This window comes from Psammomys obesus, unplaced genomic scaffold (assembly GCF_907164565.1).
Source record: "Psammomys obesus unplaced genomic scaffold, mPsaObe1.curated_primary_1811, whole genome shotgun sequence".
In the NCBI taxonomy this organism is placed as follows: domain Eukaryota; kingdom Metazoa; phylum Chordata; class Mammalia; order Rodentia; family Muridae; genus Psammomys; species Psammomys obesus.
Window position 1 is genome coordinate 437,795 of NW_026596131.1, and position 19,044 is coordinate 456,838.

General features: G+C 52.9%; 1 protein-coding gene across 1 annotated transcript in view; it reads left to right on the forward strand.

Moving 5' to 3' along the window:
* Crhr1 (corticotropin releasing hormone receptor 1) overlaps nucleotides 1–19,044 on the forward strand; it is a 40,914-nt gene that overhangs the window by 6,188 nt on the left and 15,682 nt on the right. Inside the window, exons 2-3 of the mRNA XM_055592260.1 lie at nucleotides 12,528–12,615; nucleotides 18,657–18,776. Coding sequence (XP_055448235.1) covers nucleotides 12,528–12,615; nucleotides 18,657–18,776 — 208 coding nt within the window. The remainder of the gene's footprint in view (nucleotides 1–12,527; nucleotides 12,616–18,656; nucleotides 18,777–19,044) is intronic.

The following is a 19,044-nucleotide window of genomic DNA, read 5'->3' on the forward strand; positions in this document are numbered from 1 at the left end:
GCTGTCACCCTGATCTCTGGTATGGTGGGGAGCAAGGGGCCCTAGGTCAAAATCCAGAGGAGAAACTGGCTGGGCAGGTCCAGCTGCTTCACTGTGCCACGGGGGTGGGGGATGGCGGGACATTGTTTACTCTGACTCTGGAGTCTTCGGTGTTCAGACAGCACAAGGGTACCCAGACTTTTGGCTTTGTTGGGCCACGTTGGATAAAGAATTGTCTGGGACATACAGAAAGTACTGGAGGTGTCCAGCCCACCACCTAAGGGAGCAATGTGGCCTGAGGGCCATGGTGGGATAACCCTAGCGGAGATATAAGGCTGCCATGAGGCACAGTAGGAATCTTGGTTGAGTCTTTAGGTGCTGGGAAGTCATGGCATTCAGGAAAATGAGAACGGCTTATTGATCAAGGTCGCTGGCAAGCACACAGAGCCAGAGAACTGAAAGGCAGTCTGCCCAGGTAAACGGCTAGGTCAGGAGCTGGCTGCAGCAAAGACAAGAGAGTCATCTGACAGAAGGCAGGGTGTAATCCTCTCTTTTGACATCTCTTTCTTTCCCAGCCCTCTTGGGCAGGGCTGAGTGGCGGCTGGAAGGCCTTTTCTGGCTCAGCGGCCCCCTTCCGCTATGAGAACATTGCTGGTGGGCAGCCTGAGGGCGGAGGTGGGAGAGAGAGGGAGGCTCAGGAAATATCAGAGATGGGAAGGTCCTGGCTGATGAGAAAGGATTGAGAAGGAATACAAGTGGGGTATGGTCCTTCGAGGACCAGACTCTCCTGTACTGAGGGACCCAGTCTTGTCCACAGCTTTCTCAGGGTGGACATTTCTGTTATGACAGAGGAGGCAGTCTTCAAGATAGACAGCCTGGTAGAGAGAGAGATTTCACTGGCTAAAGTGGAGGAGAAAAAGGTATGGTACATGACCATGTGACGTGAGCAGGCATGGCAAGAGGATGACTTGGGTGTCCACTTTGGTCATTCTGACGCTTTCTTCCTCCCTAGTGCCCAAGATAGCATGCATCCTGATGATGAGTGTTTACTAACACTCAGAGGTTCCAGCCCTGGCCTGTGTCCCCTGGGGTGTGCTGGAGGATGGAGGGGAGGGCGCGGTCCACACTCAGACAGATGCATCTGTATCTTGTGGGCTTCTAGGGAAATATCACCAAGGGAACGTCAGGGCCCAGGCTGAGGTCGTAGAGAACAGGAGTCTTCTTATAAGCTGGGGTATCACAGAGCAGGTCTGGGGCACTCTGTTCCCCAAAATGGGATCAGAGGTGTTCTGATCCTTCTGGTAGTGGGGCAGGAGTAGCTAGGGAAGGCCAAAGTGGCTCAGAACAGCGGCACCCTTACCTCCTCTAAACGGTTTCATCCTGAGTGCATAACTCCCTAGCTCCCCATGGGTGGCAGTGGGACGGCTTTGAGACCTTTCTCTGCAGCTAGCTGGGCCCCATGGTTTGGTGTGAATGCTGTGAGAGCCAGGCCATGATTGGCAGAGCTGATGTGTACCCTGAGAAGCAGAGTTTCCCAAGAACGGGGCACTTTCCCTAATGCTAAAAGTCCTGGGGTTAGAGTCAATTCTGTCACTCCCTGATGGGGTGACCTTTGGGAAATGCTTGTGCATCGAGCAGCCCGCACCCACTAATGCTCAAAGAGGGGGGACCTGCTACTTTCTTGGGCGTCAGCCGTCTTCCCTGTTCCGCCCCTTTGTGCTGAGCTCGGCAGTCACCCAAACCGTCCCCTCCATGGGGCCTACCACAACGAACCAGTCGGAGCTCTGTCCTCCAGCCAGCCAGCCAGCAGAGAGACCAATGGGGATTTTCCAGTCCTCTGCAGACTGGCATGTGGTCCTGGCTGTGCCCCGTGATTCACCTTGCCAGTCTGACAACATTGGAATTAGTCTAACCTAGTTCAAGGAGATGAGTTTATTGACAAGTTGCTTGGGTGTCACAGCAAGGACAAATTCTCATCCAAGTTTCTAAGTAGTCACTCTCGAATTTTGGGCTTATCACGCTTTAGACTGGTATTGAACAGTTTGCCCTTGGCAAGCCTGCCCAAACAGGTCCCGAGCACCCCTTTGAGTAGAGAAGCATCTGGGAGCTACAATTCCCACCCTCAGTGCCGGAATCACTGCCCATGTCCTGTGTGGTCATGCCCTTCACTGTGCTGCAGGGACCTGAGTAAGAGAACATCTCTGATATCAGAGTCTGTGGTGTAGAGCCTTGTGGATTATTCTGGCAGAGGAGGACCAGTGTGACACTCCGTGCTGGCTTTCTTTTCCTTCTTCTTCTTTAGCAGTAGAAACCCTAACTAATGCACCCATGACTCTGTCCCTTGTCCCTGAGGTAAGAAGACGTCTAAGCACAGTTAGTGGGTCCCAGTGCCCCAGAGAGGCCAAAGAAGTTCTTCCTTTCATAGAGGGCTCATCTAAAGCTACCGTGGCCCGACCCTGTACCGGTTCTGTCATTTGGCCGAGACTGTCTAGATACGAGACTCACTACCACATCCAGGGCCCTGACCCTGAGCTTCAGCCACACCAACAATCTCTCCTTCCTCATCTTTCTGGACTTCTGCCACATCCCACCCAGGAGGAGCTGGGAAGAGCTGGCTGGGTGGGGCCCCCTGGCCGTGTTAGATCCTTGCCACCAACCAGTTCCCTGAGCTCAGCTTGAGTCCAGAAGCAGGGATGACTGGTCCACGGTTGCAGAGGACCTCTGATGGACAGAGAGCACCCAGGGCGTCTCTTTGTGTGTGTAGAAGGCTCTTTCCTGTGTGTTTTCCTTTTCCCCAAGGGCCTCCATTGTCTCCCTTTCCCCTCCCAATGAGCAGACAGGTGAGTGCCTTCAGAATAGGGCTGGCCAAGGCCACTATTCCTGGCATTTGGTGACAGTAGTTCTGTTTGGTGTGTGTGTATGTGTATGTACATGTATGTATGGGGACCAGAGACAAGGCCTGGAGCTCACCGATCAGGCTGAACTGGCTGGCCATCAGTCCTTAGGAACCTGCGTGTCTCTGCCTCCCCAGCCCTGGGATTGCAAGTGTGCACCACATCTAGCATTCGTGTGTGGGTTCTGGAGACCGGACTCGGGACCTCACGCTTGCAGGACAAGCACTTTGCCAACCAAGCAAGCCCTGAGCCTGGGACAGTGGTTCTTTGCTATGGAGATGGCCTTGGACCCTGGGACATTTAGCGCCTCTGGCCTCCACCCACCCTTCCCTCCAGTCACTCTTCCCTCCAGGGGCTCTCAAGCATTACCAGGGAACTTCCAGGTTTCCCTAACTCACATTTAACTTACAGGCTGAGAAAATAGGGCTAAGCCATCCCCCGTCCCATGATTATTCCTAACTTCTGCTCACTGGGCCTTGGTCCAGCAGCAGCTAGCTCGAGCTCCCGAGTGGCCTTGGCGAGCAGCTGCTTGCCTGAAACATCGAGTTGCAAAAGCTCTAGGCTTTCTATAATAGAGCCACTTGCCAGCTGCCAAACAGTCTTTCCTTTCCTTCCCAGCCTCCTCAGATCACTTCTGAAATGCTTCTCTTCTGAGGACATACGTCTGCCCTCGTCAGGCCCTCTCACGTTACACTTGTCCCAGTGCAGCTGGTCGAGAGCCCCAGGGCCGGGGTATGTCACCTGCAAGGCTGATGCCCCCACAGCTGTCCCAACATCTGGAATCTGGCTTCTGCCTCCTCAGGGGAAATTCCTCGGCAACCAGAGATTGCGCACACCTCATAGCTTCCAGTCCCCCAACCTGGGAGAAGGATCAGAGCCCAGTCCAGGCCTCCTGTGAGAATTACACTAGGTTCTACCTAACTCTTGCCTCCCACCCTGGTTCCATGAGGAACTCTGCTTCCCTGTTCTTACTACAGCACGCTCCCACTCCAGCTGTGACCTAGAGGTGTAGAGGCGAGAGAAACCTGAACCCACTTGGATGCATCGGTTTTATAGAAGGGGTTGGGGAACAGGCTGTCTTGGTAGGGAGGGAGAGCGGCTTCTGTCCCAGTGCCTCCAATTGCTAGGGTAACAGCCATGAGCAACACTCTCTGAGCACACCAGTTTGTCATCTGTACACCGTGAGAGATGTACAGGGCTCCAACTTGAGATGGGTTGAGATTACATGAGGGTCTCAGTCACTGTTCTAGTGCTGTGAAGAGACACCACGACCATGGCAAAGTCTTTTAAAGAAAAGCATTTAACTGAGGCTTGATTACAGAGCTTTTGTCCCTGTCATCACTGTGGGAAGCATGGCAGCAGGCAGACAGATGTGCCGCTGGCGAGTAGCTCAGCATTCTACATACCGGTCCGTGGGCAGAGAGACACTGGGCCTGGCTTGAGCATTTGAAACCCAAAGCCCACCTCCAGTGACACACTTCCTCCAACAAGGCCACGCCTACTCCAACAAGGCCACATCTCCTAATCCCTGTCAAGTAGTGCCATTCCATTTGATGACAAAGCAATCAAATCTGTGAGCCTATCCAAGCCACCACAATGAGAAACTTCTGGGGCTGTTAAAGGGCAAGTCTTCAGTGAAGGCAGGGAGGGAGGCCAGAGGCCCACACTGGACAAACATAGCACTAAGGGTATCAGAGAGCGAGTCATATTGTCCTGGCTAGTTTATTGTCAACAAGTTAGAGTTATCTGGGGCGGGGAGAGAATCTTAACAGAGAAAATGCCTCCGTAAGACTGGTCTATAAGCAAGTTCTCTTGATATTGTCTTGGAAATGACCGATATGTAAGGGCCCAAGGGCTCGGCCTCTATGAGTGGTGCCATCCCTGGGCAGGTGGTTCTGAGTTCTGAGCAAGCTGTGAGGAGCAAGCCAGCAAGCATCGTTCCTCCACCGCCTCTGCTTGAGTTTCTGCCCTGACTTCCCTGATGATGTGCAGATAGAAGATGAAATAAGCCCTTTCTTCCCCAAGCTGCTTTTAAGTCATGGTATAGAAACCCTAACTAAGACAGGTACTTGGGGCAGTGAGTGAGTGACAGGCAGATTTGGGATGGTTGCAAATAACTGACAGAAGGAGGAAGGGTTTGTTTTGGCTCATGCCCAGAGGAATACAGCCCATCACAGAGGAGCAACAGACAATGACAAGTCCCTGGCGGTCCTGGGACCTGCCCTGTAGGCCAGGCTTCGTTGTATTTCTTGATCCAGTCAGGCCTGGAGTGGAAATTGACCATCATCACAGGGATTGGAGATAGGCGCCACTCCACAACACACACACCCCATTCCCAAGGTCAGCTAATCCACACCAAGGGTGACACTCCCCCCACTTCTGTAGATAGCCACAGCTCCTGGGAACAGACTGGCAATGGAGAGTGATGGGCAGGAGACCAGGCAGGGGCACTTTTCGTAGGGAAGACTGAGCCAGGAAAGAAGCACCCAGCAGGGAGAAAGCCCATTGCTGTAGAGTTTGGTTATTCTGTAAGCATTGAATGGGCATAGATGTTTCGTTCCGATTAGTCCTGTTTACAGAAGGGTTAAACGGAGTTGGTCAGTGGTTTTCTCAAGGTCACACAAGTGGGCCTGGGCGGTAAGATGTTCCACTGTGGAGCTCTCTGACTCTAAACCTAGAGGTTGAATTTGGGCTTTCCTGAGAGTCTTGGAGCCAGAGCATATTCATACCTGCAGAGGAATGTGGGGAACAAATGTCCTGCTCATTTCACACTTGTGGGAACTGAGGCTGGGAGGGGTTGGAGAGCAACTTGTCCACTGCCTCAGAACAGGTCTCAGTGCGCCTTTCTTGAGCTCAGCTTTCTGGAGTCCAAGGCGGAGATGCCGTGCAGGAAGCCAGGGCTGGAGAAGGAAGGGCACTCCATCTGCAGGAGAAAAGGAAAGGAGAAGCCAGCAGGTGACAAGGTGTCTTGGTAGAGCTGAGCACAATGGCACATGCCTGTCATCCCAGCACAAGGAGGCTGAGGCAGGAGGATTGCCATGAGTTCAAGGCCAGTCTAGGATACACACTGAGATCTTAGGCTAGAGTTAGATCTTGTCCTAGAAAACCAAAGGAAGAAAAATAAGAAAAGGAGGGAAGGAAGAAAGGAAGGAAGGAAAGGAGGGAGGGAGGGAGGAAGGGAGGGAGGGAGGAAGGGAGGGGGGAAGGGAGGGAGGGAGGAAGGGAGAAAAAGAAGAAAGGCGAGAAGGAGAGGAAGGTTTGAAAGCCATTGTGAAAATTATCACAAGACCCTTTGTACCAATGGGGTAGAAAGAGAGAGTCAATCTGTTTTGTTCATTCATTCATTCTTTCATTCACTTGTTCATTGGTTCTTTCATTGGTTTGTTCATTCATTCCTTGATTCATTTATTCTACAAGTCTTGCAATCCATTGAGGATATCATAAGAGCCACGGACCCTACTGCAGGAGCATACAGCCTGGGCAGACATTCTCCTGTGCCCTCCAAGGCCATATGTAAACTTCAATGCCCAGTGAGAGAAGCTGGGGTACGGCAGACCCAGCCCCGCCATGAGGCCTCCATGAGGGGAGGCAGAGAAATGAGGCAGGAGCAAGGGGAGGGGAGGGCGCATGGGAGCTCAGGACCCAGGGAGACAGTCTGGAGGTGGGGAACACCCAGGCCTGCACCCCCTTGAGTGTAGGCAGGAGATTTTTCCCTTCCCTTTTTTTTTTTTTTCTCTTCTCTGTACAACAGCAATTTAAGCTAATTAAATGCGACAATACATTATTCCTTGTCTGCCTGGAATAATCTTTCACTGCTCACCCACTCTGGGGGGGAGAAACAGGCTCTTTGCCTTGAGATGGGGACAGGTTGTGACCATCAATAGAGATGGCTGGGGAGGACGTGGCCTGGGGCAGGGTGAGGGAGAGAGGGCAAGGCAGGAAGGCTGGGCGAGAGCACGTGACACTGCTGCCCTCCGTCAGTAGTGACACTGGTATCGCCCTGACTCAGCTTTTGGGCACCTCTGTGGATCAAAAGAAGCGAAGGTGTTTCCTTCGGGTCTCGGCTGGGCTGTGTTTAGCTTGCAGCCCTCACCAACACTGACCGTTCTGGTTGACCCTCGTGAGCCCTCGGAGTCCAGGGAGTTGCCTTTGGGGTCCCTCGATACCCCTAGAATCCCCTGTCCAGGTTCAGCTAGCCCACAGCTGCACACGTATCTATGGCTTGAAGGATTAATTGTACATGTCCTGTTTCTGCAAGCCAGATCCCGGCATCTCAGAGTGGGGGCGGAGGGAGGATTGGGTAAGGAAATTGTGGCTTATGAGCCTGGTGCTCGATCTTTCACATCTTGGCTTGTTCCCCTTGGCCTTGCCTAAGTCAGGCTCTTTCAAACAGAGTATAGATCAAAGCAGTGTGGGGTGTGTGTGTGTGTGTGTGTGTGTGTGTGTGTGTGTGTGTGTGTGTGATGTTGTTGTCCTGGTGCTCTCTACTTCTGAATTCCTTTGCTTTTCTTAAAATCAAGTTCTGAGCTCCAAGAACATAGAACCCCAGCCTAGCAAGGCCTTGCAAAAGCAAGCAAGGTAAACAACGAAACGCCATTCTTTTAGGCTGAAAATCTCCTTGCCAGAGGCATGCTCACAGAGAGGCAGAATGTAACTGAGGTAGCCAGGGCATGGGGCAGGTGGCACCCTCATGGATGTTAACCTAAGCCTGCCGTCCAGCACTAAGGAGGATTCCGGGGCCCAGAGGGACCAAATGGTAAGAATGGCTCTGCTGGCCTCATAGTCTAGAAGCATTGCCTTCCTTGTTTCTCGAGAAGTCCGCCTCCTCCTTTTGCTGTCCTTGCATAACAGAAAAGGAAGTTGCCTGTCAAGGGCCAGGTGACTCACACAGTCACCCAGTAAGAACTGCATCCTGAGCTCAATAGGAGGGCGGAGAAATGGCTGAGGACGAGTGAACAGTGCTGTGAGGAGGCCACGCCCACCCCAGGGCTCATATCCCAGGATGCTCTTGGAAAGGGAGGCAGGTCCCTCTCTTGATTCTTCAGAAACTTTGAGGAGTTGGGGGTGGCCCTAGCTGCCTCCAGGCCAACTCTCCCTCCTGTGGCTCTCAGGTCCCTCCCCAAAAGGTTAATCATGGAATTGTCCCATCAAAGAAAATTGTACTTTGTACCTCAAAGACCAAATGGAGCTTCAAAAAAGCGGTTATTTCTGGTCTCTAATAAGCATTTTCTGGGTGTGATTAACCTTTATGCCAGAGTCACACTGGGAACTGGGGTGGCAGCTCAGATTGTACTGGCCTGGGGGTGAGGGTGGGGGCGTGCTGGAGCTGGAGCAGGCAGCTGTCAGGCTCAGTCAGCCCATTAGCCCTCCAGAGACTTCCGTGCCTCTTTCCTTGCTTCTCTGTGACTCCGTTCCCTCTCCCACTGTGGGTGCCCCGCGTGCTTACGAGGGCCTGGCATCCCATTGTGCAGCTACTCAAAGACAGGTGCCCTTGTCTTTCTCAGACTTGACCTTCAAGGCTTGCAGAGATTTAGCAGTAAGGCAGAGGTTTTGTTTGGGGTCTGGAGCTGGCAGGCTGGGGTACATACAGCTCCAGGGCATTCAGAAAGTCAGTGATCTTCGAGTACTGCGAGCTTGTTAACAGAATTGTAGCCTCTCTATTAGCTAGAACAAGTTTCATGAGATACTGAAAACTTGTTTTGTTTTGTTTTGTTTTTCAAAACTAATTCTGGGGTCCTGGGGAAATGGTTCAGTGGTCAAGAGAGCTTGCTTGTTGTACAAGCATGAGGACATGAGTTTGAACCCCAAGAACCTGCATAAAATGCAGCACGTGAGTGCACATGCTTGTAACCCCAGCATTAGGGGATAGGGCACAGGAACTCACTGGCCAGACAGCCTAACTAAATGAGTGTGCTTCTGAATCACGGAAAGATCCCTGCCTCAGAGAAACAGGGTAGGGAGAGGGAGAGGAGGACACCTGACAGCGTCCTCTGAGCTCCACCTTTGTATGCTGCGCATTCATGGGCATGCAGCACGCACACAGAGAGACATACACACCACAAAACTTTAAAAGGTGGTTCTGAAGAGATAGCCAGTGTCCAGTGGCAAGGCGGGAAGGAGAGAGCAATGGGGAAGAGACTAAGGAAATGCTGGTTCTCAGGCTAACCGTAAGATCCCAGTCTGGCTTTGTGGAGGTCTGGACCTTGCTGAGAAGTAGAGGAAGTGACGAACTCTCCTGAGAAAAATGAGTCTTTACAGGTACCATCCCGAATTTAATTATGGGGCGTTCACGCCGCCCACCACACCCAGTGTGTTTGTGGACCCCAGATTAAGAATCCCCAGTTTGGGGCTAGAGAGAAGGCACAGACTTAAGAGCACTGGCTGCTCTTCCAAAGGTCAAGAGTTCAGTTCCCAGCAACCACATTGCTCACAACTCTCTAGAATGAGATTTGGTGCCCTCTTCTGGCCTGCAGGTGTACATGCAGGCAGAATATTGTATACTTAATAAACACATCTTTAAAAAGGAAAAAAAAAAAAGAATTCCCAGTGTTAGCCTTTAATCCTTGCTTGGGAAGCTTGAAGCAGGAGGATTTTTGAGTTTGCTCAGAGAACCTGTCTTTTCACTTGGGAGCCTTTTGCCACCAGCAGAACATTCTCCTGTTGACGGAGGGACGAAGCGAGGTGAGCGTGGAGAGAGCTGCAGTCTGCAAGACGAAAAACACAGGGAAACACTGGACCTTTTATGGAAGAATGATTTCAGAATTAGAAGGAAGCTCTTATAAACCTCTGGAGAGCAGGAGGGGGAGCAGGTAAAGATTCTGCCTCGGAACTGACCTTTTGGGAGAGGAAAAACCAGCCTAGGAATGTTAACAAGTATTTGCCTTTGCATAATGCAGCCCAAGTCCTCTGTGGGTGGAAGACGTCTCTGTGACCTAGCACATCCAAGACAGACAGACAAGCAACAGGGTTCACGGTCAACTGAGCCCTATGCCCTGTGGCATTTGGCTCTTTCTGGATTTCTGCTCTAATGAACTCCAGGACATTAAGATGTGTGAATAAGAGCTTCCAGGCCTTCCACTCCTCATCTAATTAGAGCCGGGGCAGTCGAGTGTGTACAGTAATGAGCTGGCTTTCACACACTCTCTGCTACCCCTAAGGCCTCCGCTGGGAATATCCCTACATGTGCAGGGGATGAGAGCGTCCCCGGGACACACTGAAAGGGTATACTGAGTCACTTTGCTTTGGAGGGCTAAGGAGGGGTTTTGGCCCTAAGGACAGTTGAGTCACCAGGTGCTGGACAGGGTTAAGAAGAGACGCAGACTGTGTGGGCAAAGGCGTCCCAGGACAGAGGGGCTGTATGGGGAGAGATGACACAGGTAAGTAGATGGAAATGGAGAGCTGAGAGATGGAAGCAGGTTTTATTAGATTGATAAGGGTAGGCCTCGGCAGTTGGCTGATATTTTCCAACAGGATTTGCAGTTTCTTTAATTTGCCTGTGGATAAAATGAGATTGATTGATTGACTGACTGACTGCTGGCTGGCTAGCTGGCTGGCTGGCTGGCTGGCTGGCTGACTGGCTGGCTGGTTGGTGTGTGTGTGTGTGTGTGTGTGTGTGTGTGTGTGTGTGTGTGTGTGTGTGTAAGTGAAGGAGAGCAGGATTTTCTAGCAGGGACTTCTAGACCCAGCAGCCATCACCCATCTCTGGAGAGAGTACAGAGCCTGGGTCCCTGCTGATTCTGAGTGAGCTGTATAGCTTTGTCATGAGGACACTGCCCTCTGCTTAGCTGTCAGGAGACACCGGCTAGCCCTGGCTCCCTTTTCTCGCCACTCCTGCCTTTGCATTTGGAAAATGAGGCTAATGATATTTTTTCACCTCCCTGGAGACAGCGATGCTTAATTACTGATTGAAAACGTGTGGGAAGTTGCTTGGGGCCAAGGGAATGAATGGGTTTTTTTCTAATCACTGTCAAGGTCCAGGAGTGAGTTCACCTGTCCCCAGGGCTGATGGCAGAGTGGCCGCTGTACCTGCACAGGGTGGCAGGACTGGGGACTGCTGGGGAGTCTGAAGCTTGTGTCAGCAAGAGCAGAGAGAGCCCTAGGGTGAGGTGGAGGCTGGGTGCTTGAGGCAAAGGAATGAATTAAATGAGGCCCACTAAGGACTTGGGTAGACACCAAGGGGACAATGTGGCTCTGTAAGCCACCTCAAAGGACTAGGGGTGGTTCTTATGGGGGGGGGGTCCAGGCTCTGCTCAGGAATGCAAATGTATGGTGGGAAAGTAGGTAGCAGAACCTGCCTTCGTCATCCACACCTGAGAGAAGGGTGAGGGAGGGAGTACTCCTGAGGCTGGGGGACCACTGGGATGGAAGTAGACAGAGCATTCCCTTCAGGTGAACATAGAAAACTGGCTTCTGAAAGGAGACAGATGGACGAAGGGACACAGAGAGAGAGAGAGAAACTTAGACCAGCCACAGACAAATTAAAGAAACGAATTAAAGAGTTCCATTTGCTTCTAAAGCTGGGTGTAGTGGTCCTTGTTGATAATCCTCTCAATCCTAGGGCTTCCTTCCAAAGAGGGGCACAGGAGAGCAGAGTGGGATGGCCATGAGGAGGGTACTTCCAGGGTTGCCATCCAACCTGCGGATCCTTCTCTCAGTGTGGTTAGGACCGCAGCGGAGGAAGGGCAGAACATGTCGTACCCCTCTCCTACCCCCACAGGCTTCTGCAATGGAATCCCCACCCCCACCCCCTACAAACAGAATCCAAACAGAACCAGCCACAGCCCCTGTCTCCACCTCACTCCTTGGACCAGACAACTGCTGAGTTCAAGTCAGTCCCTATGTCCCCTTTGAGCACCTACTGTATACTCACAACACAGCATCATTGGTTGACTTTGTTGTCCAAAGTGAGCACAGTACGTGTTCACAAACATGTAAAGGGCTGTGCTTGCTTAAGAGCGAGGACACTGAGGCCCAGAGAGGTCACACAGCCCACCCATCCAGACTCTAGCCTTAGAAAGTATCATCGTGGTTGGGGGCATCCGTTCAAGAAGAGCCTTCCGGGCATAGTTCCCATGCTTCTCCCATCCCGGCAGGGCTGTGATCCTGGAGTCAGGGGGACATAGGGCCAACCGGGGGCTTAAAAAACAAAGGCCTTCCCTGGAATACAGACCCATCTTCCCAGACACAATCATCTCTTCTTCAGAGCCTCAGTTTTCCCATCTGTGGTAGCCATATCCATGCTGGCCCTGAGGAGAATTAAGCCATCGTGATATCACACCACATCAGAAGAAGCTTGACACATGAAGCACAATTTGCAATAACCGGAGATGAGACCCCAGGAGGATCTCATTAAACCACAGGCCTGAAACACCACAGGGGAAGGGAAGGTAGAAGGCTGTGTGCGAATGTACGGACATGCATTTGCAGGAACCCGGATGGACATATCTGGGGTCCGTGCAGTGGAGGTGGCCTTCTCCAGCAGCCAGAGACAAACAGCAGCCCCCATTCCCAGCCTTCCATGAACCAGGTGATTTCAAACATTCAGGAGGGTAACCGGGAGACTGGGAAAGGGGTAGGATGCAGGACAGAGGAGGGATCATCAGGTCAGATTGCTGAGCACTCCTAACGGTGTCCCGCACCCTCTTCTGCCCACAGGCCCTCCTCCTCCTGGGGCTGAACCCTGTCTCCACCTCCCTCCAGGATCAGCGCTGTGAGAGCCTGTCCCTGACCAGCAATGTCTCTGGTGAGTCATCCGTGCCCCTTACCTCCCAGGATGCCAGGTTCTCAAAGGGTCTCCTTCCTTGGAGAGGTCTGTATGGAGACGGATCTGGAACCAGAGTCAGTGAGCGGAAGGGGGCACTGGGATTAGCCAGCAGCCTTGGCTGTAGGCACAAGAGGCACAGCAAATGTGCCACGGGGTCACTCCATGGGCGACAGGGGAGGGCCCTCCAGGCCTTGCTGCTGGGGCTAGTGGCAAAAGGTCAAAGGCTGCTGCTATTGCTAAATGTTCTGGAGAGTTAGGCTGCACGCTGCCAGCACCGGGGCTCCGAGACACTCGCGCCCATTTGACACTTAGGGCAAACGAGGAACATAGAAACACCAACTAAGAGCTGGAGCCCGAGTTGCAAAGGCAACCTGGCTCCCTCGAGGTGCTCTTATACCTCCCCAATAGAAAATGCAAGATGGATGCAAACATCACCAAGGCCTATGGCTTAGTTATTTTACCCCCGTGAGCTAAAAACCTGATCTCTGTCCATATGGAGAAACTGAGGCATGAACGAGTTTCATAAATTCCCCAGGATGTCACAATCAGTAATAGCAGGGTCTGGACGCAAATATGGGTCCTCCGGACCCCGTGCCTCCTGTCACTCTTGACACGGCCCCGGGGATGGCAGCTTCCAGGCAGGTTGCAGTGGGGACTCATTGTCGCCTTCTGGAATCAGCGGCTGAACAGCTCCTATGCAGTAGGTCCTGTGTGTGTCACCAGAGGAGCTGAGAGGGTGTCCCAGCCTCATCCCGGTCCCCAGTGCCAAGAGAGTCTAGAGAGTCGCAGGAGAGCAGCCAGTGGAGAAGCGAGGCGGGAGGAATTCCTTTCTAGAGCTGAGCGACTGAGGGCAGTGGCCTCTGTCCCCTCACAGAGGTGGAAAAAAGAAGGGAGTGCTGGACCTGCAGCCACCAGCTGGGTCCCCTACTGACTCCTAGTTGGGCTGACCCACCCCACCTACCCCTCCCCAACTGTGGGGCTAAGGACGAGTACCCACAGGAAGGCAAAGCCCTTGACATCGTCATGGGGGTGGAAGGGGGACCACGGGGTTAGGTGCACTGAGTTTTGCGCATGTGTTTCACAAACTGTAGAGTGCGGATAGTGACTGGGCTTAACCTGGATGGCTTTTAAAAGCGCTTGCTGTGGAGCTAGGAAGAAGAGAAAGTACAAGTGCCACCGATTGCTTGCCTGCTACAGTGGAGGGGGAGGGGCTGGGGCAGGGGCAGGGCAAATCCAAGAAGCCTTCCTGAGAGAGGAGATTTTTAAGTGAGCCTAGAGATAGAACAGTCAGAGGCTGAACACCAGTAGGTAGTTTGGCAGAAGGACTCGCCAGGATGAGGGAGACACTAGCTGTCCCAGCGCTGGACTTTCTGACCAGGGAGAGCATTGTTCTCAGCCTGTCAGCAGGCAGTTGTGGCCAAGAAGGACAGGAAGGGAGGGAGGATGCTTGCAGGAAAGGTCCTCCTCCCTCCTCCTCACCCCACCCCAGGCCAGGCCGGGCTCCATTAACTTGCTTGTGTTCAAGAGAAGTGACACCCTGGAGCCACACAGGTGTCACCTGTCCTTGGAGGCAGCCGGCCGTGATGAATGGTGTTCATTCCTCCGTGATTTGTGCTGGATGCCCCACCCCCACCCCAGCCTGCCTGGCTTCATAGGGTGCAATCCATCACCCTCCACAAGGGCCTCGGATATGGCCATTTGTCATCTGATGCTGAGATGGACCCAGGCTGACGGGCATTGGCAGAGACAGATGGTGAGGGTGGAGCGTAGGGTCTGGGACAGATGGATGGACGTCTGGCTGGAGTGCTTGGCACCGTGCTGGAACCTTTGGGGGCCTTGCACACGCTTTGTGCCAGAAGCAGGAAGGGGTTAGGTTCCCATGGCCAAGGCCCCCATCATGTGACAGATTACAGACTTGGCAACTTACAAAACTGTGGCATGAGTGTGACTATGCCAGGAAGTAATAGAATTACTGACTAATAACCTCACGGACAAGTGGAATTGGAGCTCAAGGGGACCCTGGGGTCACCAGGTGCAAAACTCAAGAGTGTTCAGAGCCACAAAACAGAAGGGCTCAAGGGCTCCTACCTGATCTCCTGGTGTGTGTGTGTCCACACCCTACAAAGACTTTGTTTATTTGTTCAGACAGGGTTTCTCTGTGTAGCCCTGACTGTCTTGGAACTCTCTCTATAGACCAGGCTGGACTCGAACTGGCAGAGATCTGCCTGCCTCTTTCTCCCGAGTGCTGGGATTAAAGGCGGGCGAGACCACTCCCCAACTCAGAAACACCTTTCTCTGCCCTGCCAAAGAGGCAGCTTAACCCAAGGCGGCAAGCCTGTCTGCCTGCCCCTGTGTTCTCACAGCAACTGCCCCTTCATCCCAGGATACCAACCTCCCATCAGTGCCTATCTCAGAGGCTGCCCCAGGCACCTGTCCCCTCCAACCCCGCAACCTCAGAGCCCCTCCTCCAGTCTTAAGCCATATGGGTAGAAGAGCTTCCTAGCTGCAGCGAGCTGCCAGAGGCTCACGCCCTTTGTGAGACACCCCCCCCCCCATAACTGGGCAGGAGCAGGGTTCTGGTTTCTCTCTGGCATTACCTACAATGGAAGGGTCCCCTGAGCACATTTGGGCACTAAACTTGATAGGGAAGGGAACCGTGTCTCCAACTTGACCGAAGTAACCAGTGCCAAACTGTGCACAAGCAGTAACTAGGCCGCCCTTCGAAGGGTCCTTATCCGTTATCTGAGTGATCCAGTGACAAGAGTCAACCCCAGATACCTCAGCAAACACCTACCTCGGGACCTTTGTATTGGCTGCTCCCCCTTTGCCATGTGGGCACAGGGCTGCCTCCCTCTTTTCAAGTCTGTAATTAAACTTAGTGCTTTAGAGAAATACCAAATTGAAGTAGCACCCAGTCCATCTTTATCTCTGCCCATTATTTGTGATATTTCCCACTGAATAAGCGCATGTTTGCTTGCTTATTGTATCTTCCCTAGAATGCAAGCACCCTTGGAGCAGGACATTCATTTTATTCATTCCTATGTCTCCAGTTCACATTGTTTCTGAGGCGAGTTAAGTATTTGAATTTTGTGTAGCTCTCATTTCTAAAACTCTACTTTATTTATTTATCCAACCTCCCACCCTACGTAAAAGAGAGAAGGTTAGTGGGGAGAGAGCGCCCCTTTACTTCTCCTGGCTGTTTAGGGTCCATGGGTCTTTTAGGGCGCTACACCAGTCTCTGTCAACTGCAGATGCAGCCAGCAATCTCCTCCAAGGCCGCTGAGCCCAGTAGTTTCTCTCTGTCTGTCTCCTCCAAACCACCACACCATCCGTCTCTGGTCTCTCCAAACTGCTACATGCCACACACAGGCATGGCATGCCATGCCACCGCTTTCTGGGCTCCCAACTTATATCCTCAGAGTCCTAGACCACACCCCTCCCCACATGTCACAAGTGGAAGGCCTTTACTGGCTGGCAAAGGCAATTAACAGCTGTGGCTAAACTATAGCCCAACTAAAATCCCACACTTGGGATTAAAAACAAAAACATATTTACATAACATAACTGAGTTTACAAAGAAACCAAAACTTCCATGACCGTTTTGTTTTGTTTGTTTTGTTTTGTTTTGTTTTGTTTTTAAGAGAGGGGAGGGGTTGGGGGGAAGGGAATGAATATGATCAAAATATATTGTATGAAAATAAGAATAATCGTAAAAGCCTCCCTTGATCTTCCCTGTCCCTGTGGTAACTGACCAGGAAGGGGCTCGGAGGTAGGTGGCTGGCTATGGGAAGTGTTAGCTCCCAGAATGCAGCTTACCTTTGCTGCTGCAGGCCAGGGAAGCTGACTAGCTAGCAGGCTGGCCCGGCCTGACCAGGCTGGCTCTCATCTCAAAACTATGGTACCAAAGTGAGATGAGACCACCTCCCCACCAAGAGGACGGAAGGGGAGGGGAAGAGGGAGTAAAGGAAAGAGTAAAGGAAAAGGAGAGGAGAGGAGGGGAGGGGAGGGGAGGAAAGAGGAGGGAAGAGGAAGGAGAGGAGAGGAGAGGAGGGTGTTTGTTGGGATAGTTGTACTTGTAGGGGTCATTGACCTAAAATTTCAAACTTCGCATTGCCTGAGGTGGCTCAGTGGACTGAGGCACTTGCCACCAAACCTGAGGACTTGAGTTATATCCACCTAACCCACGTGGTAGAAGAAAACTGATTCTTCCTCTCCCTCCTCTCCTCCCTCCCCCTGGCTCCCTTCCCCCTCATCCCCCTCCTCCTTTCTTCTTTCTCTCTCTCCCCGCACCCCTCTCTCTCTCTCTCTCTCTCTCTCTCTCTCACTCACTCACACACACACACACACACACACACACACACACACACACACAGATGTTAAAACATTTAAAATAATCTGAGCTTCAGCAGCCCAGACTTTGGGATCCTTGGCTTCATCTCGCCAGGACGCAATTCCAATGCTCTGAAACCAGTCTCTGCGCCTGCTTCTCAGGGCATTTCCTCTGCCCTTCCAGGCTGTACCCTTACTATATTCTTCATGCTTTTGTGCCAGCCTCCCTCACACACTCCAAACTTGGCCTGCTCTTTCTTTCTCCAGCTTTTTTCTTTTCCTATCCTCAAAGCACCCTTCATAGTGCCTGCTAATTCATGCTGGTCCCTCCTCTCCCGTGTCTTATCAATCTACTGGTCCTCTTCAGAGACCCTATCTGTCTGCCGGATCCCCAGGGACCCTGCCCTCTTCCTCAGGCGTGGGGTCCACAGGGTGAGCTGAAAACGCTGGTCAGGCTTGCACGCCTGTTACTGGACAGCGAGCCAGGAGGTGCGCTGAGCAGCGCTGTCTGAGGTCCTGACTTGCTGCCTGCTCCCTGCGCTTCTTCTCTTCACCTCCCAAGCACCCAGGAGCTCCTAAGGGTGGACTGAAACCCTGGTGCCAGTTTCAGCAGCTAGTACAATCCGTGGAGCCCGGCCGCCGCTCCTGATTGGCCCGCCATACCGGTGGCCCCGCCCTCTCCAGTACTGCCCCACCCACAGGACCCCTGCTGCTCTCTGGGCGAAGCTGGCGCCTTGGTTGCCTACCCCATTCTTCCCACCTCTCTCCTCCGGACCGTGCAGACTTTCACAGACTTTCATGCCCCAGGATTTCCTGGGCTTTTAATATAAAGGTCGCTATATCCCCGACGTCACTTCAGCAGCTTTCTGTGAGGGTCTGGGACCGGCTCAAGGAACATGGCACAGAGAGCACTAGCCAGATGCTGCAAAAGGCAGCTGCCGGCCAAGGACCCTTGTGGGACGGTGGAGGCGCCTAGCTGGCCTCAGAAGCCCAGGGTTCAAACTACACCCTGCCTCTCCGTAGCCTCCTGGTGTCGACCCCTGTGCATTCCCGGGCCTCCAGTTTCCCTTATTATAAAGCTGGGAATTAGAGCCCACACGGACAGGTGGGTGAAAGACCAGACTAGATTTTAGGTTATCTCAAGGAAGACCACAGGGACATCTGCCATTCTGCCTCGCCCACCATCGGTGGGTCCCCCAATCCCTTGGACGAGCTGTGGGTGGAGCCTCAGTGCTCTAGCTGGCCTTGACATCAAACGGTTCTAGCCGCCCTGCGGTCCTTCCCCCACCTCGGGTCTTAGCAGAAGTGTATCTGGGAACCGTTAAAGGAAGGAAAGAGCCAGATGATATGCTAAACATGTCCTTCCCAGGACACCTGACAGTGCATTTAACCTCCACTGTGCTGGGCAAATTGGTGACCATCCTGTCAGGAAAGCCTCCTCACCAGCGGGAGGGGGAGATCTGAAGCCCCCCCAGGGCTTTAGCTGTTGGTTCTGCCCTGGAACCCACAGCCTCCCCAGTGCTGTAGCAGCAAATTTCACATTCTTGCATAGGCTGAGCTCATTTCTGCGCTGGGGCGCTGCTTTTCCTGCCTTTGGTGCGCTGAGGGTGGGCAGAACTCCAGAGGGCTCTCTGTCTGCCTGGGGCCTGGGCAAGACCTCAGTTTCTCTCACCAGCTGTCTCTGACCCTAGGCCTGCAGTGCAATGCCTCCGTGGACCTCATTGGCACCTGCTGGCCCAGGAGCCCTGCAGGGCAGTTGGTGGTTCGGCCCTGCCCTGCCTTTTTCTACGGTGTCCGCTACAACACGACAAGTAAGGAACAAGGAAGAGGGGGCTGCTGGGGGCTGAGCTGAACTTTGGAGGTGGGAGGGATAATCTAAGAGCATGGACACCCCTAGGACCAGCTCTGCTCTCTGCTTGCTCCTGTGGATTCTTGCAGAGCAAACACCTGAATATATATAATCTTGCCCAAGTCACTTGCTGGTAGTGGGTGATGCTGGGCTGTGCAGGTCTAAGCTGATGCTTTCCTCTGTAGCTGACAAGCTTCTGGTTAGTCCCACTGCCCCTCAGCCACTCCTGA